This window comes from Oryzias melastigma, linkage group LG21 (genome assembly GCF_002922805.2).
Source record: "Oryzias melastigma strain HK-1 linkage group LG21, ASM292280v2, whole genome shotgun sequence".
In the NCBI taxonomy this organism is placed as follows: Eukaryota; Metazoa; Chordata; class Actinopteri; order Beloniformes; family Adrianichthyidae; genus Oryzias; species Oryzias melastigma.
In genome coordinates, this window is record NC_050532.1 from 1,044,865 (window position 1) to 1,067,688 (window position 22,824).

Here is a 22,824-nt window from a genome sequence, read left to right on the forward strand (position 1 = left end):
TCTATAAAAACAGTTTTGATAAAATAGCTAAAAATGCAGGGGAAAAAAAAACTTTACTTTAATTATCAGATTGGTGATATTTATAAGTTTTTGTATCAAAGAAACACAAAGCCTAATGCTTACATACTGTCAATGATGGAGCCATTCCATTCAGAGCGCATGGCTGTCAAAATACTAGCCTACTGACTATCTGGAAAAGCAATGATCAAAAAATAGGTCAGGAGTTGTAATGAATTGAATAGAAGAATAAATCAGAAATTATATTTTCAATCTTTGAGTTTTTCACTCGGTTGTTTTTCTTGCATTCAAGATGCACCTGGATGGGACGGCGGCCGCACCAATGGATTTGTGAATGGTTACCACGACAATCGTGCAAACGGGGGCTTTGGTGGACGTGGATCCTCTCGCAATGATAGAGGTGGGCGGTGCGTCCACCGTGGTAAAAGGGGTGGAGGCTCATTTAATCAACCACTGCAAAATGCAGCTGGGAAGATTCCACTGCCGTCCGCTTCGGATGTAAAACTCCAGACGTAGATTCCCAAAAAACATTTTAGACTCTTCCATTCAAGTCGGTTATTTTCAGCTCCAAAAAACGGGCATTCAACTTCAGTTGGTAACCTTAACAACCCAGCTTTCTGAAGATGAAGTTTGGTTAGCCTCTCCTCTTGGTAGGAAAATGGCATCAATAAATGAATAAGAAACTTCTGTTTCAGCTTTTGGTGGTTATGAGAACAAGGAGGGAGGCTGGGGAGGAGCATCCAGAGACTCCTACAACAGCTTTGGAGGACGCAACGACAGGTCCAAGTCGTCCTTCTTCAACGACAGAGGATCAGGCTCAAGAGGAAGGTGAGTGATGGAAGGTCGTTTATTCTGCATGTCCTATTATTCTGCATCATCTACAGCACTCTATTGCATCTGCAGATACGAGCGTGGGGGCTTCAGCGGGGGAGGAAGTAGCCGCTGGGGGGAAGACTCCAGAGAAGACGACTGGTCCAAACCTACCGCTCCCAATGAGCGCTTGGAACAGTAAGGAAGATTCTTTTCACAACTACTGAAGGAACCGCTTTCTCTGTTTGCTTATAACTGTTTGTTTTTCCAGTGAACTTTTCTCTGCAAGCAACACTGGAATAAACTTTGAGAAATACGATGATATTCCTGTGGAGGCTACTGGAAGCAACTGCCCACCCCACATTGAGAGTGTAAGTTTGACTTCCTTTCCTTCAAGTGCGGTTTAAACACATGAAGGGTTTGCTTCTATAAACTGGACACATTGTTGTGCAGTTCCATGATGTGGACATGGGGGAGATCATCATGGGCAACATCACGTTGAGCCGTTACACTCGGCCCACTCCGGTCCAGAAGCACGCTATCCCAATCATCAAGACCAAGAGAGACTTGATGGCCTGCGCTCAGACCGGTAAGTCTGTCTGTGGAAATGGGCTGCTTTGGATTATTGTTTGAAACTCATGATGGATTAAGTATACTCCACTGCAGCTCTGTATAATCCTTGCTGTGTTTCAGGTTCTGGAAAGACAGCTGCGTTCTTGCTGCCAGTGCTGAGTCAGATCTACACCGACGGACCAGGAGATGCACTGCAAGCTGCAAAGAACAGCGGACAGGTACTTTATAGTTTGAAGTGAATAAATCACTCTTGTGTTTCAACTGAACTAACAGTAGTTCAAAACCTTCAGGACAATGGCCGTTACGGACGCCGTAAACAATACCCCCTTTCCCTGGTTCTGGCTCCAACCAGAGAGCTGGCTCTGCAGATCTATGATGAGGCCAGGAAGGTAAGTTTACGCTTTGTGCATTTTGTAAAACTCATAGTTGATTTGGAGTTGACCGTAAATTTCTCCTATTTCTCTCTAGTTTGCATACCGCTCTCGTGTGCGTCCCTGCGTGGTTTACGGAGGTGCCGACATAGGGCAGCAGATCAGGGAACTGGAGAGGGGCTGCCACCTACTGGTGGCCACACCTGGACGTTTGGTTGATATGATGGAAAGAGGCAAGATCGGCCTGGACTACTGCAAGTCAGTAAAGTTGAAGGAAAAGATCCTCCTTTGTTCGGTTACACAGATTCTAAAACGATGGGTTGTATCTCCAGCTACCTTGTTCTGGATGAGGCTGACCGCATGTTGGACATGGGGTTTGAGCCACAGATCAGACGTATTGTGGAGCAGGACACCATGCCGCCTAAAGGCATCCGACAAACCATGATGTTCAGCGCCACTTTCCCCAAAGAGATTCAGGTCTGCAGAGCTGATGAAGCATACAGCCTGATTTATTTACTGTCCACTAATGTATTTACTTTTTATTCCCCCTGCAGATTCTGGCTCGTGACTTCCTGGAGGATTACATTTTCCTGGCGGTGGGTCGTGTTGGGTCCACTTCAGAAAACATCACCCAGAAGGTGGTTTGGGTCGAGGAGACGGATAAGCGCTCATTTCTCCTGGATCTGCTCAATGCAACAGGTACAGAGCAGTTGTTTATAAATGGGGTTTTATTTTATTTATTTTTATTTAAAATCGAACGTCCTCTCTTCCCCCTCCACGCCGAGCTAATCTTGACATAGCCTGACTTGTGCTAGTTGGTGTAAAGTGTCAGAACATAAACATGCGCGCAGTGACTGAGGTGGCTTTTGGGGTTTTCTTTTCATGAACATCTAAAGTTATAAAAGTGTGTACTGTGCAGCCTTGCGTTTACTGGCTGGTCTGGTTTTATCTTAGTTATTCCAAGTGAGGTTCAGGAAAATATCACAGAGACTCCAGAGAAAATGGGTGAGTAAACAACGCTGTAAATTTATTCTAAAGCAGAAGCATCACATCCCACAGCTCATCCTGTTCCCCTGGCTGACATGCTGCCTCAGTTTCCTTTTGTTTTCTTCCTCCATCATCAAAGTTTGAAGGATGAGCGGTGACTGTTATTTCTACACTTTTATACCATCCATGTAGATAACGGGAGCTGTTGTTAGAGTCAGGCCGGTTTAAAAAAAAAAGTGCTCAGGATTGCTGACTCGGCACGAGTTAGTGAGGTTATGGTCTGACTCTTTAATTTAACTTTTTTTTTTTAAGTGGTTCGCATTCAGATGAAAATTTAACTGTTGATCATTTCTAAACCATTAATGTGAGAAATCTTGATTTAACTAATTTTTGAAGCTTGTTATAGAATCTAAAGCTTTTTATGCTTCCCTTGTCTCCATTTATAAGTTTTCATTTTTGGTATATTTTGTTCTGTCTTGGAGTTTCTTTAAATATGTTTTTTTTTGGCTTCTATATTTGATTTAAAGAGTCGGCAACTTTTCCTGGTACATTGTCTTTTGTAATGCTGCTGGTCCTCTGATAGTTTTCCTTCAAAGTGTCTGTTCTTGTGGTTTCACAGGCAAAGACTCCTTGACTCTGGTCTTTGTGGAAACGAAGAAAGGAGCTGATGCTCTGGAGGACTTCCTGTACCGTGAAGGTTATGCCTGCACCAGCATCCATGGCGACCGCTCCCAGCGGGACAGAGAGGAGGCTCTGCATCAGTTCCGCTCCGGACGTTGCCCCATCCTAGTGGCTACAGCTGTAAGTCCTGCAGACCTTCTCTGCCTCCTTTAACCTGAACACTCCTGTGCTTGTTTGACATTTTTGTTTTGAAGTTGAATAATTTATTCGGAAAAAAACTCGGCTAAAAATTGCTTCTTTTTTTGTTTAATTGTTGTTAATCAGGAGCAGATAAAAATGTAGCTAAAAAAAGGAGCGTATTAAATTGAAAATGCACGATGATGGGAAGTGGAGTGGTCCTGCCCACAACTCGAAGATAAATTACTAATAAACTCCTGACACTCTGCAGAAAATGTCCTAAAAACAACTATTTTCATTTGCCTAAAAAGATCAATCATTATTGAAGGCCACATGGAATAGATAGAATAGTGGATATGTTGAGGCCCGCGGGCCAGAGTGTATAACTTGCATTTTGACAAAATATATTTTTATAGAGTAAAATATTGAAAGTTATATAAGGTTGAAGTTGATTTATTCTGGAATAATAATCCTGTCTTATTTTTATTGGTAATGTTAAAAAGTTAGTTTAAAAAAAATTGAGCGTTTAATAAATGTTTTTCTTCTTCGACCTGTGACCTAAGGGGTGTTTTGGATTTTGACCACTTGTGTGATTGAGTTTGACACCTGTGGAATAGTGAAACTTTAAACAATTGATTAAAGGAAAATATAAGTAACTTTTTCAGAGTTTGATTCTGGCAGAAATTAACTAAAGAAAAGGAAATTTTGAGGCTGTTTCACTGAAAACGATTCTGTACCCTCTCTGTAGGTGGCTGCTCGAGGTCTGGATATAAGCAACGTGAAACATGTCATCAACTTTGACCTGCCCAGTGACATTGAGGAGTACGTTCACCGTATTGGCCGTACGGGACGTGTGGGCAACCTTGGTAAGCACAAGTTTCCTTTTCTTAAAAAGCTGTTGCATGTCAGACTCTGCAGCAACTGATCATGAAACACTTGATTTGTTTTGCTCAGGTCTGGCCACGTCGTTCTTCAACGACAAAAACAGCAACATAACCAAAGATTTGCTTGACATCTTGGTCGAGGCCAAGCAGGAGGTTCCCTCCTGGCTTGAAAGCTTGGCCTATGAGCACCAGCACAAGAGCACCAACCGAGGCCGGAAGAGGTAACGTTCAGCTCACCACACAGCTAAAACAGGAGGATTTACATGCACCATAAGAACGTGACATTCTTTTGTTTAGGTTCTCTGGTGGCTTTGGAGCCAGAGATTACCGTCAGACACCCGGCGGCGCTGGAGGCTTCAACAGCAACCGTTCAGGGCGCAGCACTGGAGGCCATGGAGGGAACCGCGGCTTTGGAGGTCAATCTGGTTGCTCCTTGACTTTTCTGCTCTGTACTACTTCTTATCCTTATACTAATGTCACTCTTATCTTTGCAGGTGGCTTTGGTGGAAACTTCTACAGCAACGATGGCTACGGAGGAAACTACAGCCACACCGGTAGTGTGGATTGGTGGGGGAACTAGTCAGCATAGGAATAGGTTGTCATGCCAACCCAATGGAAACCACATGTTAACTTAAGCCAGACCATAACAATCCTCCCTGTGTAGCTTCACTGACACACAGTACATTACCAGCCCTGGATCTCTGCCATTCGCTTCACACATAAAGGAAGTGCAGCACTGCACGAAGGAACTCACCAGCACGTGCACGGCACCGGAGACCGCAGAGATTCGCACTCCTCAGAGCGAGCATGGACGCTGACATGCTTCGCCCGGCAGCAACCTCGGGCGTTCGTCGTTTCAAAGTCTTTTTTTTCTTTTTGTGGGGATTAAAAAGCCCGACTGATTAATCTGAGGATCATTCGTTTGTTAATGTACTGTGCCTTTTGAATTCAAACAGGAAATCTGTGCTTTCATTTCACCAAATGAACATGGCCAAGATTTCTAAATTTGTTTTTACTATTTGTTTGGAAAATCCAGTGAAGGGTTAAAAAAAAGCTTTGATCTTAATCAAACCTTGGCAAAAACTTTGGTGTTGAGACTCTCAAGTCACAATTCCATTTGAACCTCAAATTTATTGCAGGAACATCATGTAGCCTTTTCTATTGTCAGACAGCTAATGGAGCCATTACTGTATTTCTAAGAAACTAGGCCACTGTGTGAAGCAACTGTGTTAAACCCGAAGGGACAAAGTTACTTTATTGTTTTTGTTTGCTCACTCTATCCTGACAGGCTCCTTTTCTGGATATGGTCGTCTTTGAAAAAAAAAAAAAAAGCCATTCCTGTTGTAATCTTAAAAAAAAGAATCACCCAAGTCATTAAGCTCGGTGCCAACCATCACTGAGGTAGAAACGGATTAACCGATGCTGGAACTCGTTACTCCACTCTTACTGATTGACTAACTAACCAGTGTTACGGCAGCTAGTATGTTACCAAGTGCTAGCTACATGAAGTGGGCGGTGTTTTTTGTTTTTTACTTGAGACATTTTCAGTGCAGGCATATGTGAATCTGAAAGTTTCACCTAAATCGAGCATCAAATCGACGCCTGCAGCCTGAAGTTTGGTTCGGACCACAGCGTTGGGAGGGCGTGGCGTCGTTGGGGGGCGTGCAGCTGGAAAGCCTGCATGGTATTTTACGCTTGCAAGTGTTTTGTTTTTTGGTCAAGGAGAAAAGACGTGAAATGAGTCGCTGGCTTAACTTGATTACAAACGTTTTCTCTTTTTCAAGCTGCGTTGGGAGTTGTGCTTCATCCTTAAAAAGACTGATCACTGAAATTTTCAATTCATGGAAGAAAACTGGGCGGGGCTTAGCGGCACCCCGACTTGTAGGAGGGGATGGGGGCAGGCGTGGGGCGCAGTTTTTCTTTGTTTTCTTTTCAGTGCACCATCAAGTGGCTATTGCTGCACAGCCGGACTTTGGCTGCAGCCAAAGAGTAGGGGGTGGGGGGGTGTTTCCAAGACTCCTGTATGGAACGTTCAAGTACTGTCAGGCCTTCTGAGACCTCATCTGCTCAGACTATTCAAATCAGGGGATGGAAAAACCTGCAGTTTGGTGACTCTAGGGGAGGGGGGGAAGAGCCGTGGGGGGTTTTGCCACAAAAACGCTCCCATTGCTCTCCGGGGGTGCGACGTGCCTTGAAACTTATCCTTTTGTTTAACAAATTGAGCTAACAGCAGATGCACTGACAGTCTGGAGAACTTGATCGATCGAATGGTGCTACTTGAGTTGGGTGTGTAGGCCCGCGTACGTCTTGCCCGTGGAGTTTTACAGAAGTTGTTTTATTGCACATCTAGAGTTTTATATAGATGTCTTGGATATGTGTCCTTATGCTTCCAAATATTGTGTGTGAGGACGTTTGTGGAAAAACAAAACGCAGCTTGTTTACAAAGGGGAAGGGTCGTCAAAGTTTAAAAACCAGGATTTATTTGGGACCAGGGGATTTAGCAGTTTTGGGGGGAATTTAGCCATTTGCACAGATTTCTAGATTCAACTTTTGCTGCTAGTTTTGTGTAATTTATTAAGCATTTTTGACAAATATTTATTTTTGTAAGCCTCAAAGTGATTCTTTGAAAGTTTGAGAAACTTGACCAAAAGACAGTACAAAAAAAACACTGGCACTTGAATGTTGAATGTCACCTGTATGCGTGAAATTTATATATTTCGGGGTAGTGTGAGCTTTTTAATGTTAAGATTCATCGATAAATAATATCCACAGCTGTTTCAGGGCCAGTCATCTAATAGAATTTGCCAATTGGTTATCAAAATTTGAAATGGAATTCAACAAACATGCCAAGGTTTGGAATAAAGCTGTCAAAAAGCAAACAAATTTCCTGAGCACAAATGTTGCAGAAATGTTCAGATTGCCCAACTTGTGTGCATTCTTAGTTGAGTCTGATTTGACCTAATTTTCTCTAGTCAATGTCTGGCACATGGCAATCCTTAAAGAAACATGTGGTTTGTTCTCATTGTTGTATTTTTGCATATAATCTGCGGGTTCTCCTGAAGTGTGGAGCACGTCTGCAGCTGGCTCGGCCCCCTCGCACAGCTGTCGGGGGGGAGCGCTCCTCTGCACAACTGCCGACGTGTTTGCGCGTCTTTGGAGAACGCAGGAGTTCTTTAGATGTAGACTTTGCTTTTCTGTATTAGCACCTAGGCTACTGCACTGCATGGGAAATACTCAGCTGTGCATATGTATGATTTTTACCAAAATAAAATGTTTGAAAGTTTTTTTTGGGGGGGGTCAAGCATGTTTCATGAAGGCCTGTTTACTGTAGATGTGCAAAACTAAAATGTGTAGCAAGCCGCCTCTGGGGCCCTGCGGCTCAGGAGGCGGCCAAACTCAATTTGGCGTGGATTGAATGGGATTGTTGTTGTTTGGAGAGGTTAAATGCATAAAGATTTCATTTGTAAACAGATTTGTGTCTTTGGTGTGCTTGTTGGAACTGACCTCTGAATGCAGGAGCCTTCTGTGAAAATCCAATAAAGTTAAGTTCAAACCAGAACGAATCACACTTTCTAGAACAATTTTAAAGTTCCCCTTCTGTTCTTAGATTCTAAAAACAAAAAAATCCTAAATTAGCCAAAACAGCTAGCATGTTGCTGAAATATTAGCTAAGCTCCAAAATAGTCCAAAAAGCTAGCAGAATGCTAATTTTTAAAACTTGAAAAAACCCATAACTTTTTAACAATTATGAATAATAAAAAGGCAGGAATATTATTCCAGAATAAATCAATTAAACCTTAAATAACTTTTAATATTTTACTCACTGTAAAAGTAGATTTTGATTATAGAAGTTAAAATTATGCGTTACATAACATCAGGTCATTAATAACAAACTAAAAGGATCTGGAGGGCCTGGTCCGGCCCCCGGGCCTTGACCTTGACACGTGCACTAAAGTCATGATAAAAAATTCCAAGTCTGCTTCAGCAGGAGGATCTTGTATTTTATTTCAAAATGAACTTGTGTATTCTGCAGTCAAAGGTAAAGACATAAAAAAAAAATACAGTAAATAAAAAGACAAACACTGGAGCTCCGCTTTTAAAGGGTTAAAGGCAACATTTGCGGTAATTCTTGTTTGTATTCTCCCAGTTAGTTTTATTCTGTTGCATTTGTTTACATAAAACTTGTGTTCTTGGACTGTTTTTCAACAACATGCTCCACCTGAGTACAGATGACGACTCTGTGATGATGAAGCGGTTCTGTGGGGATTGAGTCTGCCTCTGAAGACAGGTGGAGCAAAAACAAGGAGGTGTGAAAGAACAGCCTGTCCCTGAACGCTACACAACCAAAGGAGCCGAAAACCCCCTGCAGGTTTCTGAGTGTGGTTAGTAGAAGCAGCTGATAGCTGATTTCTGGTTCCTGGGAGTTCAGAAAGAGGAAGACCTTACCTGGAGCACCTATGAAGGCCCTGAAGAACACAGTTGACAGCCTCCTTCTGACATTCTAGCAGGCCTAAAAGGAGACTGTAGGAACCAACGAGTGGCTTACAGGAGAAGCTCTCCAGGGGGAAGAACAAGCACAAACCAAAAAAACAAAAAACTTGATGAAATCCAATATTTTATGTTTTAAAGAAATGACGGATAACAGCCTCTTTCATAGAAGATAGAATGAACACAAACACTCTATACAAACTTACATTTAACCAAGTCAGTAAATTTTAATAAGCTAATTAGAGTATAGAAACATTAACTGTAATAAAGGTATCTTTAACTAAAAATGTGTTTTTCCATATGGAATATGAGTTGAAGTATCAGCTGTAGAAATCTAATCTTAATCATCCATCCATCCATCAATCCATTTATCCATCCATCCAGCCATCCACTCATCCGTCCATGCATGTTCAGAATCCACTGAATCCCTTTTAAGGGTCACAAGGTTGCTGGAGCCAATCCAAAAAGCAGATGCCCAATCTGGAACACCTACCAGATCCGTAAGGGCTAGCTGATATATAACGGCTAACTGGTCGGTACCCCTTTTGTAAAGGCAACCCAATCTGTAACGGCTACCAAATAGGTAACGGCTACAAGATCTGTAACAGCTACCCAATCTGTAACATCAACCAGATCAGGAACAGCTACCAAATAGGTAACGGCTACAAGATCTGTAACAGCTACCCAATCTGTAACATCAACCAGATCAGGAACAGCTACCAAATTGGTAACGGCTGCCAAATCTGGAACAGCAACCAAATTGGTAATGGCTACAAGATCTGTAATGGTTACCTGGTCTGTACCAGTTTGGTAACGGCTACCCGATATGTAACAGCTACCTGATCTGTACCCATTCTGTAACGATCTTTAACAGCTACCAGATCTGTAACAGCATCTCGATCTCTAAAGGATACCAAATTGGTAATGGGTACCAGATCTGTGACGGCTAACCATTCTGTAGAGGGCTACCCAATCTGTAGAGGGCTACCCAATCTGTAGAGGGCTACCCAATCTGAAATGGGTACCTGGTTGGTACCCAATCTGTAACGGCTACCAGATCTGTAACAGCTACAAAATTGGTAACGCCTACCAGATAGCTGGCAGACAGCTTCCATATTGGTAATGGCTACCAAATTGGTAACGGCTACCAGACCTCCATCAGCTACCAGTTCTGTAATGGGTTCCTGATCTGTAACGGCTATCAGTTCTGTAGCGACTACCTTGTCTGTACCTGTTTTGTAATGGCTACTTGATCTGTAACAGGTACCTGTTCTGTACCCAATCTATAGCGCTTACCCTATCTTTAACGGCTTTCTTTTATATAATGGCTACCTGATCTGTAACGGTTACCTGATATCTCATTGCGCCACCGTGCAGCCTCCTGAGTGTTTTTTTTCACTATATTTTTGTTGTTTTAAACTAACCAATCCGATGCTTCAATAAAAGTAAGTGGTCTTGCGTAGAACGTTTAAATGTTCCACTCAGAATGACTAATCTGAGCCCGCTTTCAGGGGAAAGGGTGTGGCCTTCTAACAAGCTCACTCCTGATTTGAGAGAGTGGTTGCCATAGAAATGTAGACTAAGACCGAGTCAGACCAATCACGGCTTACTGAAGGTGTCTGGTTCCAACATGGCGCCAGACATATTGCGGAAAAATGGTGACGTAATTGACTCAACTTAGTTGGAATCGCATGAAGTGATTTTCTCAGGGTGACATCACACTCACTTAGTCCAGTTCCCTATACATTCAATGGTCACACGCCACTGCAAAGGATGTTGCGTTTACATTAGTTTAAAATATGTTTTTTTATATCTGCAGTTAGAAAACATGAGTGAGTTCTTTTGTGTTGGTGAGCATTACCATGATGTTCTCCTGTCTACCAGTCGACCCTGACTCAGCAGATGAAACATGAATCAATTTGACATTTTCTGATCAGTTTTACCAGAAACAAACATGATAAAAATAAATCTCTTACCTGTCTTCAAAAGCGGTTTCTCTGAAAGTGACCTACTATTAGCTTTTAGCTTGATTACAAATGTCAGTTTTAACGAGATTTGAGTCTTCCTGGAACAAAACCCGGAAATTGTGTCACTTCAGCTGCTAATGGCTGCAGCGTTCAGGTTGCTGAGCGTCTGACCCAGATTCGATCCGGCTGTGCTTCTCTTTCCATTCGTCCAGATGTACGGGAGATGGGAGGCATGCAGGGAGGAGAAACTTCTGGAAAACAGGAACTCTGACCTCCTGGTTGTTTTTTTTCCCCCAACAGATGGTCTCTGCTTTCACCATCTGCAGATGCTCTTTAAAAACCAGCTGGTTTCATCTTCCTGTTTCATAAGAAGTGCTCTTTACCTCGTTTTCGGGGATTTTCCATGATACTCTTGAGAGGTCATGTGATCTTTTGTGAGCCTAAGCACCAAGTCAGCGACACCTACTACATTCCAGTGGGATGTTGAGAGGGAACATCAGCTCAGGTGGAGGAGCTCCACTTGATTTGGATTTAAAGAATGGTATTGATCACCTCTGTCCCCAGATCAGGCCTCTACTGATCCCCTAATCCACCGCAACATTTGCATTTCTGACCCTTTTAAATCCAACTCCATGCTCTGTGAGTGTGCTGCTGGCATTGTGTAAGTCAGTCCTCTGCACTCTGAGAGCCTGGCTTCACTCCTGTAATCCCGCCAGCCACCCGGCCCCGGCCCCGTCGCTCCTTCCAACGCCCCATCAAGGGGATTTGAGGGCCATTAAGAGATAGCTTTTGATGTGTTGGTGTGTCCAACCACAAACACACACACGTACACGGAGAAGCTGGGAGGGGGGGATGCGAGAACACAGCGGGTGGAGCAGAGTCATGCCAGGCAGAAGGACGGGGCGGACGTGATGGACTTGTGCATGAACATTTGGAAAGTCTATTTTACGATACATGGATGTTTGGAAAAACCTGCAGGTACGTCAGCCTGGTATCCATAGTCCTTCAGGTCTTGATGTCATTCGGTTTGATGATTGGAGAAAGAATTGTTGGGTGCCTCAGTGTGTGACTAGTAACCAGTATGATTTTAGTACTAGCTTCTGTGAGATATTGTTTCATTTTTTTCCTGCAGAATTTGCAGCAATGTCTCACTCTGCAAAAGTGAATACTAAGTGAGATGAACTATCTTAAAAATAAGACTATAGATGCTTATTTTTTGGTGGTAAGATAATTCTTCTCACTTAGTTGATTTTATGCCAGATAGTTTCTCTTATTTTAAGAGTTTTTGTACCTACTTATCCCAATAAGATATTAAGGCTTGTTACGAAGATTTTATTACCTATTATGGGTGAAAAATTGAAATCTCAATAGTTACAACAGTAACATCAATCAAACCAGTGACATGGCCAAGATCCATTTTTGCCTGAAATTACTAATTTCAAGTAGATTATAATGCACAGTGAGAAAAAATAACAGTTCACTATTCTTTTTGAAGAATAGAAAAGTACTTTTGTTTTTAGTATATTTGGCTGGTTTAAAGAAACAGATCCTTGTGGTTAGCATAAAATCAAGATAACCTTACTAGCAAAATCTTAAAGAATCATTTTGAAGATTTTGAGAAAATTAACCTTAGAAATTATTTTATATTGGTCAAAGTGAGCTTGATATTAGTAAAAATATACTAGTGTAGTTCCTATGAGGTTAAATTATCACTAGTTTTGAAAAGTCTTGACAAGCCAAAGTTTCTTGCTGTTGTCAGAATTTTTTTCTTATTTTAAGCAATATTTACCTTATTTTTGTACATTTATTCTTGTTTTTTAAAGCAGACTTTTTGCAATGCAGTCACTCTGGCTCATGCATCCAGTCCAGAAGGTTCTGAGTGAAGCTGGCATCAGAACTGGAACTTTCCTCCATTCTCTGCCTTCACGTCTCCGTATTTGACCCATTCCCTGTGGGAGTGGTGAGCAGCAGACACAGTAGTGCTATGGAACCATTTAGCTCACTCCAACTCCTTAATGCTGAGTCAAGCAGGGAAGCATGTCAGGGCCCAATTTTTAGAGTCTTTAGTATGCCTGGATTTAGACTTCCAGCCTCAGGGTCGGACACTCTACCACAAGGCCACTGATCTGGTCAAAAGTGGAAGTATCTTCGGATAAACTTGTAAAATACAAGCTTGCCTCTGGTTGTCTGAAGTCTGAACCTCCCTTCATCACCTGTTAGGGGATGCTGCCCCATACCATCACAGAAGATGGTTCCTTGTATGAGCAGCAGTTTGTGTAACACTCCCTGTGTCTTCCTCACATCTTAATCTGGACTCAGTAGTTGTTGTGGATGAGAATCGTGAACACCCACCGACCTGAACTCTAGATTTCTGGTCAAATTACCCCAAATGCAATGCCTCTTTTTAGAGAAAATGTCTCAATTGTTTGACTACATTTGCTATAATTAGGATCATTTTTGATGTTAAATAATTCCATTTAACGGAAATGTTCTTCAGTCAGCCAGCGTCTTACATGAAGTGGAAATTGGGCTAGAAAGGACAAAATATTCTTGTCAAGACGAGTTTTTGAAGAAAACAATAAAGATTTTTGAGTTTTAAAGCTTTTTCTTTATGAACAAGACACCATGCGAGTGTGAAATGAACAGGTCTGACCACGATTTAAGGATTTTCAGAGTATCAGAACATACATTTAGTCCTACTGTGATGATTGAATGTGAACATATTCCCAGACAGTGCATTGATCTTTTTTTACAGACGTGTAACTGCTCCTTTTGTGCCGTTTCAGACCTCCCTTAATCCTGGCATGTCCCAGATGAGAGACTACAGTAATGACTGTCATCACTTTTACTGGTCAGTCGTACCCCCAACACACACACACACACACACTCACAAACATGTCTAAGTGTGGTTTCTTCATGTCAGGATGTGAAGAAACTTTCAGACTCCTGACCTTTTGCACAGAGTGGCAGATCAGCCTAAACAGGACAGGTGAAGTTGAGTGAAGCTAAGCTCAAATCCAAGGCGTGGACAATACCTATTGTGAGGCTTATGACAGACCTAATATAATAATAATAACAGATGAATTAAAAATGATAATTATTGTGTTAATGGTCTAAAAGTTACAGAAAATCAAAGAAAATAAACACTGGATCTCCGGTGTTAATGATTTAGATGGTTGCTGCAAAAAACAGTTTTTTCTATCTTGTTTTTTTTTTTTTTTTTTTTAGTTGCTTAATTTACAAAAGCTGTTAATTTTGTAGTTTGTTGTAAATGTAAGTGTAAATACAGAGGAGCAAAAAACATTTATCAGTCACAGATTCTGTAAGTGGATCCATGTGAAAAGATGAATTTGGTTAATAATCTTCATCATAAATGCACTTAGACAGAATGAAATAGAGTTCAGGAAATAAAATAGATGCAGGTCTCCTCAATAGCAGAAATGCTTTGAGAACTTCAAATCCCTCCTCAGATTCTCTTGAGGTCCAGAGACCGGTTAGAACACTCCGGAACTTTAAAAGTTGTTTACATAGCCCCCTTTTCGTTGTTCAGAGGATATTTTTGGGTTCATTATCAAGCTGGAAGATCCAGACATGGTTCATCCTCAATGCTCTTGCTGATGAAAGGAGGTTTTTGTCCAAAATCTCACCACATATGGTTCCATTTATCATCTCTTTAATACAGAGTAATCTGGCCCCTTTGCAGTATAACAGCCACAATCCTTGATGTTCACTGTAGGTTTGGGGTTTCTGGGATTCAGCATTCTTCCATAGAATGTCCTTCACTACATGACGTTCTCCCAGTCCTCCTCTGGATCATCCAGATGTTCTCTGAAGAGCTTTCGACGGACCTGGATAGGGGCTGGTTTAAACAGGGGGACCAACAATTTTGTCCCTGGTGTCCTTTGACAGCTCTTTGGTCTTTGTCATAGAGGAGAAGTTACAGTCTGACTTTCACTCATTGATCAATGAATAGGTGTCATCAAACTTAAAGAAGTCGCTACAAATCCTTACGAAACATAATATTTGTTTTTCTGTAGCAGCAAAATACATATTTTCTTCTTCATCATGGAAATAAATACATTAAAAAACTTTAACAGTCAGAAGGTCGAGGAAAGTGAACAAAGACAGTAACTGCAATTATATTGTTTAAAAATGTTAATTTAAGGGAAAAGCAACAAAAAGAGCAAAATTCCAAAAGTAAGTCTGTGCAATTTCAAAATAAAAGCCTTGAATTTTTTTTTAAATGGTCATGATTTATAATATTCGAGCGACCACTTCCTCTTCCAACATGAGTGTACACCAGAGCACAAAGTAAAGTCCATAAAGGCATGGAGGACAGAGTCTGGTGTGGATGAACCTGTACAGAGTCCTGACCTGAACCCCATAGAACACCTTCACGATGAATTAGAGCGGAGAGTGATATAGTGTACAACAATAAAGCCTCATTTACCTAATTTAATATGACTTAATGTAACTCTAGAGAAACCACATGACATTTAAAAAGCCCCAATGAGAGCTAAAGAGTCATCTAAACTATTAAAATGATTGTTTCAAACACAAACCCTCTTCTCTGCTCTCAAAGACTAGAAAAGTTTGAAGGTTTCTCTTTCATTCTAAAGGTCAGAGGTCAGAATGACACAAAACACTTTTCCTGAATGTTTTCTCACTGAAGTAGTTATGAATGTTGGAAGCATGCAGACAAATAAGTAGGAAAGAGTCAGAAGGAGAACTGAATTGTGCAAATGCTACATTATAACACAACAATTACACAAACACCGTATCAACTTTCTGAAACCATTGAAATATATGGAGAGAGAATAGACTCACCTCAATTTGTGTGTGTGTGTAATTCTTAATTTGTAACTCATTCAATATTTTTTTGCATAAGTATAAAAATATGCAATTAAAAAAATACAAAATACAATTTACACATGAACACATTACAATTACAACAGCATGAAACAAAATTATGAACAAATCTTTAAAAATTACGCAGGAATCGCTTGTTACGAACACACAAAACTACACACAAATCTAAGGTGAGACTCTTTTCACGTCTCAGAGAAAAAAAAGATTTGTCTGTAAATGATGCGTTTAAATGCTGCTAGAATGCTGGTTCATCAGAGTTTCATCAGCAGAAAGTGAAAAAATATTTAATTTTCACCAAAGAATATTCACAATCCAATTTTATAGAGCCTAAAAAAAACCTCTGATGACCCAGCATTCTAGCAGAATGTAAACACATCATTTACGGAGAAATCTTTTTTTTTCTGATTTTAATTTGTGCATATGTGAGTTGTATTTTGATTTTTTTTTAATTTTTAAATGTTTGTACTTATGCACAAAATATATTGTATGAGTTACAAATCAAGACTTACTCTTGCACAGATCCGGGTGATGCCATTTCATCTCCATAAAATGAAGCTGTTAGCGAACATTCCCTCGTTATCAGATTCATTTCTGCTACAAATGTCTCCTTCCAACATGGACGATAAAGCTCGATTAATTTGATTAATTCACTTTCAGTCATTTGATGAACTATAAACACAACATTTGAACTGGTTTATGTGAGGAGTCCACGTCAGCTTGCTATGCAGTGTTTGAAGGTTACCACGGTAACACACTCATCAAGCTTGCACCCCCACTGGAAGACTATAGAGTATGAATGAAATGTCTTCAAGCTTGTCTGTGTCCTCCTTTCAGTCTCTGTGCTGTGCCTGCTGCCACAGGCAGTTCTGGCCCGCTGGGCCTGTGTTCGGGCCTGCCCCCCGTCCTGCAGCTGCACCGCCGAGAGGAGCTGCAGCGTGCTCTGCGACCGCTCGGGCATGGCCGAACTGCCCAAAGAGTTTCCCTGCGAGGCTTCGGCCATCAACCTGGAGAAGAACAGGCTGAAGTTCCTGTCTGAACGGGCCTTTGGGACCCTGCCCTCCCTGAAGATCCTCACCCTGGACCACAACAACATCTCCTTCATCACTCCGGGAGCCTTCAAGGTCAGCAGTTAGGATAGAGATGAAGAGAGGATTTGTAACTTAAAAGAATACATTTCTAGATATAAGTAAGAACCTTAAATCTCTTAGTCTATCTAAATTGTCAATAAAGGTAGTTTAAAAAACATTTGTATTATGAAACAGTGAAACGAAACTGCTCGGGGATTTTTTTTATTTTTTTTTTTTGTGGCCCCTGAGTGCTTCCAGCCCCACCCTCACACCCCCTTTTGACCCGCCCTCATTGGCTGAGCAGCTGCCACATGCCCCTCACTCTCCTCCTCTGCCCTCGCCACCTTGAGCAGAGCTGCACACGACAAATTCATGGAAAAAAACACTTTTTTCAAATAGCGATTTTTCCATTCGTTTTATAGCAATCATTATATATTTTTTTGTTGCCTAGGAGTGATGAACAGGTCTATGTAAGTTTTAGAAGAGTCGGCAAAAGTAAACTTTTGGATTTTCTTAGCAACAAAAAGGCGTTTTGCATTACTAATGTTCATATAATTTATTTTATTATACATTGTGTTCTGCTTGAGCCCAAAACTCATGTTTTAAAGTTGTAACAACTTTCGTTAATAACGTGCGAGCAACAGCTGAACGCCACTTTTGAGAGCTCTCCATGCTACCACCATTAAAAATCGACCAACATTTTTCCCAAGTAGCTTCCTAAAAAAGCTAAAAAAGTTTGGAGGTGATCAATAAGAAATGTTTAAAAATTAACAGTCATTCTCAGGATAAAATGTTCAAAGTTGCCTAAAATTTTCCCGACAAAAGTGTGTTTGAGATTTCATGGAAGCAGCCATTTTGAAACGAGCAGGAGAAGTCCTTCTGCCCCTAGTGGAACGATGATGAACTACAGGACAGAAAACATGGACCACGTCATATGCAATGGAGAGAACATGGTCTCATTCGACTTGTACCTCATACAATACTTTTTGTGCGTAACTGTGTGCACTTGTAGTTGTGTATTCACATGTACAAAAATGACATTAACACACGTACAACTTTAAATTGCAGCAGCTTAAAACTAACTACACATCTTTATAAAGTAAGCACCAATCACCTGATGCACAAAACCGCATTTAAGCACAATTTTGATGTGAGACTCTTTTCACATCTCCAAATTCGTGTGTAAGTGATGCGTTTAAATGCTGCTAGAATGCTGGGTCATCAGAGTTTTCTTAACAGTCGCTTTGAACTTAGATTGTGAATATTATCTGGTGAATTTTCACACTTTCTTAAACAAATACGCCTGATAATTAATGTAAGGAAACTCAATTTAATTGCATCACTTACTGATGAATCTTGGAGACGTGAAAAGAGTCTCACATCAGATTTGTGAGTAAATGTGGTTTTGTTTGTGTATCAGGTGATTAGTGCATACTTTTAAAGATGTGTGTGTAGTTTGTTTTAAGCTGCTGTCATTTAAAGCTATGCTTGTGTATTTCTTTTGTATTTTGTATTTTTGGTACATGTGAATACACAATTGTAAGTGCAGAACATTATGCACAAAATGTATTCTATGAGTTACGCACACACAAATCCAAAGTTACACACAAATCTAAAGTTACACACAAATCCAAAGTTACACACAAATTAGCAAACACAAGTTACGAATCAAGAGTCACGCATGCACACATTGAATGAGACTAATTTCTCTCCATAGTTTGAGTAAAGTTTGAATCATTCTCATGAGAAAGAGGTCTAAGAAATGTGTTTCAAATATATGGTTATAAAGGTCAAAAATGTGCGTCTTTGATTTCTCTGTTTATCATGTGGTTAAAGGTCTTCATTTCAGGGCACAGATTGTTACTTTGATTTTTAATTTGGTTCAGAGTTCTCTTAGTTTCATGTTCTGCCTACACATCCTGTCTTCATGCACGACAATAACCGCACGGCTTATTGTGGCTCTGATGAGTTCTGCTTTCTCTGGAGAAACATCTCTGGTTCATCTGAAGGATTAGGAGACAGCTGCTTCTTGTTTGTTGAGATCACATAATTTCACCGTTTGACAAGAAAAAGAAAGAAAATCTACTGTTGGAGCAGCTCAGTGGTAAACGGGTCTTTTCAAACAGCTGAACTCTGTCCTGCAGGGCCTCTCCAACTTGGTGGAGCTGAAAATGGCGCACAATGAGTACATCAGCTACCTGCACACGCGGACGTTCACCGGGCTGAAGAAGCTGCTGCGGCTGGACCTGTCGGACTGCAACCTGTTCAGCATCCCCGACCGCATCTTCATCGAGCAGACGGCACTGAAGGAGCTGCTGTGCTTTCAGAACAACTTCAGGAGGATCCCGGGAGCCATCAGAGGCATGGAGAACCTGACCCACATCTACCTGGAGAGGAACAAGATTGAAGCGGTGGCCTACAACTCCCTGCTGGGCTTGGGGAGTCTTAAGTAAGTCCCAGTCTGTTGTTGTCGCGTCACCAAAAGTTTACTTTTGAGAGTAGATAACCGCGCAACTTTAGCTGGAGTTGCTCTTCTGTGAGGTTTTCCTGCTGTCTGTGTGATGGAGCAGGTCAAGAAAGACTCACTATTTTACAGAAATGGTGTAAACTTCTGTTGAGCTTTTGTACTTTCCTTTAAGGAAGCAATCTCAATGGTAAACTCAAGATAGGGCCACAGAAAAAAATTAACATCCTGCCTAAAATATAAATGTGCAAATCTATGAAAAATTAAGTTTATCTGCATCTTACAGATGTGGTTTGTGTTTGGAAAGAAATGTTGTTGATTTCTTGGTCTCTTGTTATAACAGTCTTGCTTTTCCTTTGGCTCCCCTAGTGGTGGAATTGCACATTGCGTTAATTTATTTAAAGAACCATAACTTGCAACAGGAAGGGGCTAGAAACCACCAACATCTTTACTAGGGATGTCCGATCATGTGGTTGATGACTCGATCGAAATCGGACATTTTCCACCGATAATGATCGGATATTTAATTCATTCTTCTTATTATTAGTGCTTTATATTTCAAGCTTACCATTCCGGATGAATACTCCACTAGAAGTCTGCATGTCATGAACAGATCACAGAATGTTGCTGCTGTATAATGCAGCAGAAAACGGCAGCAGTTTAAACAGGAAGCTAACATAAACAGCGGCTCGCCGCTTTTCTTCTTCAAAATCTGCTGGAATTATTGTGTTAATGGTTTAAAAGTTACAGCAAAGCAAAGAACAGAAACACTGGAGCTCTGGTGTTAAAGGGTTAAAAACGGAAAATCGGAAAATCCCTTTTCTTTCCAGGTACCTGAACCTCCAGGAGAACCGGATCAACGTCATCCACGACAACGCCTTCCAGGACCTCATCCGCCTGGAGAACTTTTACCTCAACGACAACCTGCTGTCGGATCTGCCCAGGTCCGCCTTCAGAGGCCTCAGCCGCCTCAAGATGCTGAACCTGGGGGGGAACCAGCTGGTCAACGTGTCCAAGACCTGGTTCAGCGACCTGGTTGAGCTGGAGGTTCTGTACCTGGACAGGAACCAGCTGCTGAACATTGAGGAGGGCACCTTTGAGAACCTGACCAGCCTGATCACCCTCCACCTGAACAGCAACAACCTGACCACCCTCCCCTTCAGCGTCTTCCAGCCCATCTACTTCCTGGGCCACCTGTACCTGTTCAGGAACCCCTGGGAGTGCGACTGCTCCCTGGAGTGGCTGAAGGAGTGGATGGAGAACTACAAGCTGGTCCGGGACATCCCCTGCGCCTCGCCGTCCTCTGTGGCGGGGCTGGACCTGAGCAGGGTGGTCTTTGCCAACATGAACGGGACTTGTGTGGACCCCACAGACCTGAACTTGACCACGCCCTCCTCGGAGTTCATCCCCACCACCGAGAACCGCTTCAACAGCCTCATCTCCAAGCTGCTCCAGCAGGAGCTGCGGGAGGAGATGGGCAACAGCACGGAGAGCCTTCGGAACGGGACGCTGCTGGAGTCGGAGGAGGGGCAGCTCTCCGCGGGGGCGGGGGGTCAGAGGAGCCAGCTGCTGCTCTGCTGTGCCGTGGTCTGGATCAGCCTCTCAGACGTCTTTTCCTGCACATGAGAGCGGCTCTGAACATGGAGTGGAGTTTTGAGGGGATGTTCCAGGCAGCGCTGAACTGTCTGTCTGTCACACAAATGCAGCACGAGTTCCAGCAGTGCTGGATTCAGGTGGAAGGCCTCCTCCTTCACCACCACAGGCTCATTTTGTCGTATTCATACTCACTCGCTGCATTCATGTGTAAAACTGAAGGAGATGAGAGAACAGACCTTTCCTCTCCGCGCTTCGTTCTGCTCTAAATATCTGCAGCTTTTCCATAAATGCATTAATCTTCTTACGGCGTGCAGCTCGGTGTCACTGCTGCCTGTGTTTGAGGCTTTGGGCTCGTGTGGACGTCCTGTTCTGGAGCACGAACCAGTTGGTGGACTGAGGAGAGAGAAGACCTTCAGCTAAAACCAGGGGTGCAACTACTACAGTCTTAAAAAAAGTCACAGGAGCAAAAAATGTCTCATCAAGAAGAAGAAAACCATATATAAGTCGCACTTTTAGGAGAAAAATGTGACGTTTCAGAACAAATCTGCCAAGTTCAGCGAAGCTAAAAAAAAAGGAAAGAAATACAAGAACACTAATCTTTTGATCTGTATAAGAAAAAATAAGTTTAAGAGGAAAACAATCAGATTCTCTTCCATGTTTGTTTTGGACGACACTTCTTCTTCTGATGCTGTCAGTGGCAAATACTTCGGATGCAGTGCCCTCTAGTGGTTGTTAGAGGAAACAACCACTAAAGGACAACCAATGTTTACTGGGAAAATAACAAATATGAAACCCTTTTGATGTCTAAACAAACTAAATAAAATATAAGTCGCTGCTGAGTATAAATCACACCCCTGACTAAACTATGAAAAAACTGCGACTTATACGCCGGAAAATACGGTGATGGTGATAGATTAATCAATTTTCTACTGTTCTGAATCGACCTATTCCATTAAAAACAATTTCTAAATCAGATAAATCAATAATCCATATTGACCCTTTTCACTGGGACGTCAGATAAAATGGCGAAAATGCAAATAGTTACTTTCAGTGTTTGGATTTAGAACAACAAAGCTGACAATTGAAATTGTTAGACACAATTTTATGTGAATAATAAAAGGTAACCGTACCAATTTCAACAGAAAAGTGTACAATAATTATTTTATGAATGTCCTGCTGAACGGTATTTTCATTTCCTCTCCTAGATCGTTCACAAATCTAAATACAAATTTGAATAATCCTCCAATATTGAATGTTTTATTTAAAATATCGACCCTTCATTTGAGCAGATATTATTCTAACAGGTTCTATTTTGACTGATGTTATTTGCATGTATTTTAAGGTCGATCAAGCAAAACACTGATAGAAATTCATGTTGGTCACATGTAACAGGAGCAGATAAGATGCTTATTGCTCCATGTTGGTCACATGTGTTTTAACTGAACCCAAGGCTAAATTTAGTTGTTGTATTAAGGGGTATTTGTTGTTTTTCAGGGTATTTTAAGGGGTAATTGTAAAAATAAGAATGTTTACCAAGCGGCATAGCAAATATTTTGATCCTTGTTTACTTTTCTTATCCTGCAGTGATCAGACACGGTTATGATCAACAGCAAAAGCAGAAAATAACACAACAGTTATCAGTTTTTCTTTATTGTCAGACACGTTGAAATTGTCTGACTTTATCTCTATTTTTAGTGATTTTGTGAACACAGAAATGTGATCAACTTTAACTTCTGCAGATCTACGTCTCATCCCCGTCCTGGAAAGTTAGCGGTAGCATTAGCATTAGCATAAATAATAATAAGAAAATCTGAATGACCTTCATAATCAAACAAGCAGCATTTAGTGAAGTACTTTGAACTTCGTCTAACTATGACCGGGTTGTAGAGAGAAATAATATCATCCATAGGATTTTTGGGGAAGCAGCTGTGC

General features: G+C 41.4%; 2 protein-coding genes across 8 annotated transcripts in view; both read left to right on the plus strand.

Annotated features, from left to right (window-relative positions):
* Window positions 1–8,000, plus strand: part of ddx3xa (DEAD-box helicase 3 X-linked a) — an 11,587-nt gene extending 3,587 nt beyond the window's left edge. For 4 of the 7 annotated variants that reach the window (XM_024285980.2, XM_024285982.2, XM_024285985.2 and 1 more), the window contains 16 exons: window positions 311–418; window positions 714–846; window positions 922–1,026; window positions 1,100–1,199; window positions 1,282–1,417; window positions 1,522–1,619; window positions 1,692–1,790; window positions 1,870–2,030; window positions 2,105–2,249; window positions 2,327–2,471; window positions 2,727–2,777; window positions 3,379–3,560; window positions 4,306–4,423; window positions 4,512–4,662; window positions 4,739–4,857; window positions 4,936–8,000. In XM_024285980.2, coding sequence (XP_024141748.1) covers window positions 311–418; window positions 714–846; window positions 922–1,026; window positions 1,100–1,199; window positions 1,282–1,417; window positions 1,522–1,619; window positions 1,692–1,790; window positions 1,870–2,030; window positions 2,105–2,249; window positions 2,327–2,471; window positions 2,727–2,777; window positions 3,379–3,560; window positions 4,306–4,423; window positions 4,512–4,662; window positions 4,739–4,857; window positions 4,936–5,021 — 1,937 coding nt within the window. In that variant the 3' untranslated portion in view covers window positions 5,022–8,000. The remainder of the gene's footprint in view (window positions 1–310; window positions 419–713; window positions 847–921; window positions 1,027–1,099; window positions 1,200–1,281; window positions 1,418–1,521; window positions 1,620–1,691; window positions 1,791–1,869; window positions 2,031–2,104; window positions 2,250–2,326; window positions 2,472–2,726; window positions 2,778–3,378; window positions 3,561–4,305; window positions 4,424–4,511; window positions 4,663–4,738; window positions 4,858–4,935) is intronic. The other 3 variants (XM_024285984.2, XM_024285986.2, XM_024285987.2) reach the window with 1 other exon arrangement.
* An 8,565-nt stretch (window positions 8,001–16,565) lies between these two features.
* Window positions 16,566–21,461, plus strand: nyx (nyctalopin; the record flags this gene model as incomplete). Its single annotated transcript, XM_024286744.2, has 3 exons — window positions 16,566–16,886; window positions 18,977–19,281; window positions 20,127–21,461. Coding segments are annotated over 3 exons (1,422 nt in total), but the record flags the coding sequence as incomplete, so codon positions are not given.
* Window positions 21,462–22,824: the final 1,363 nt, after the last annotated feature.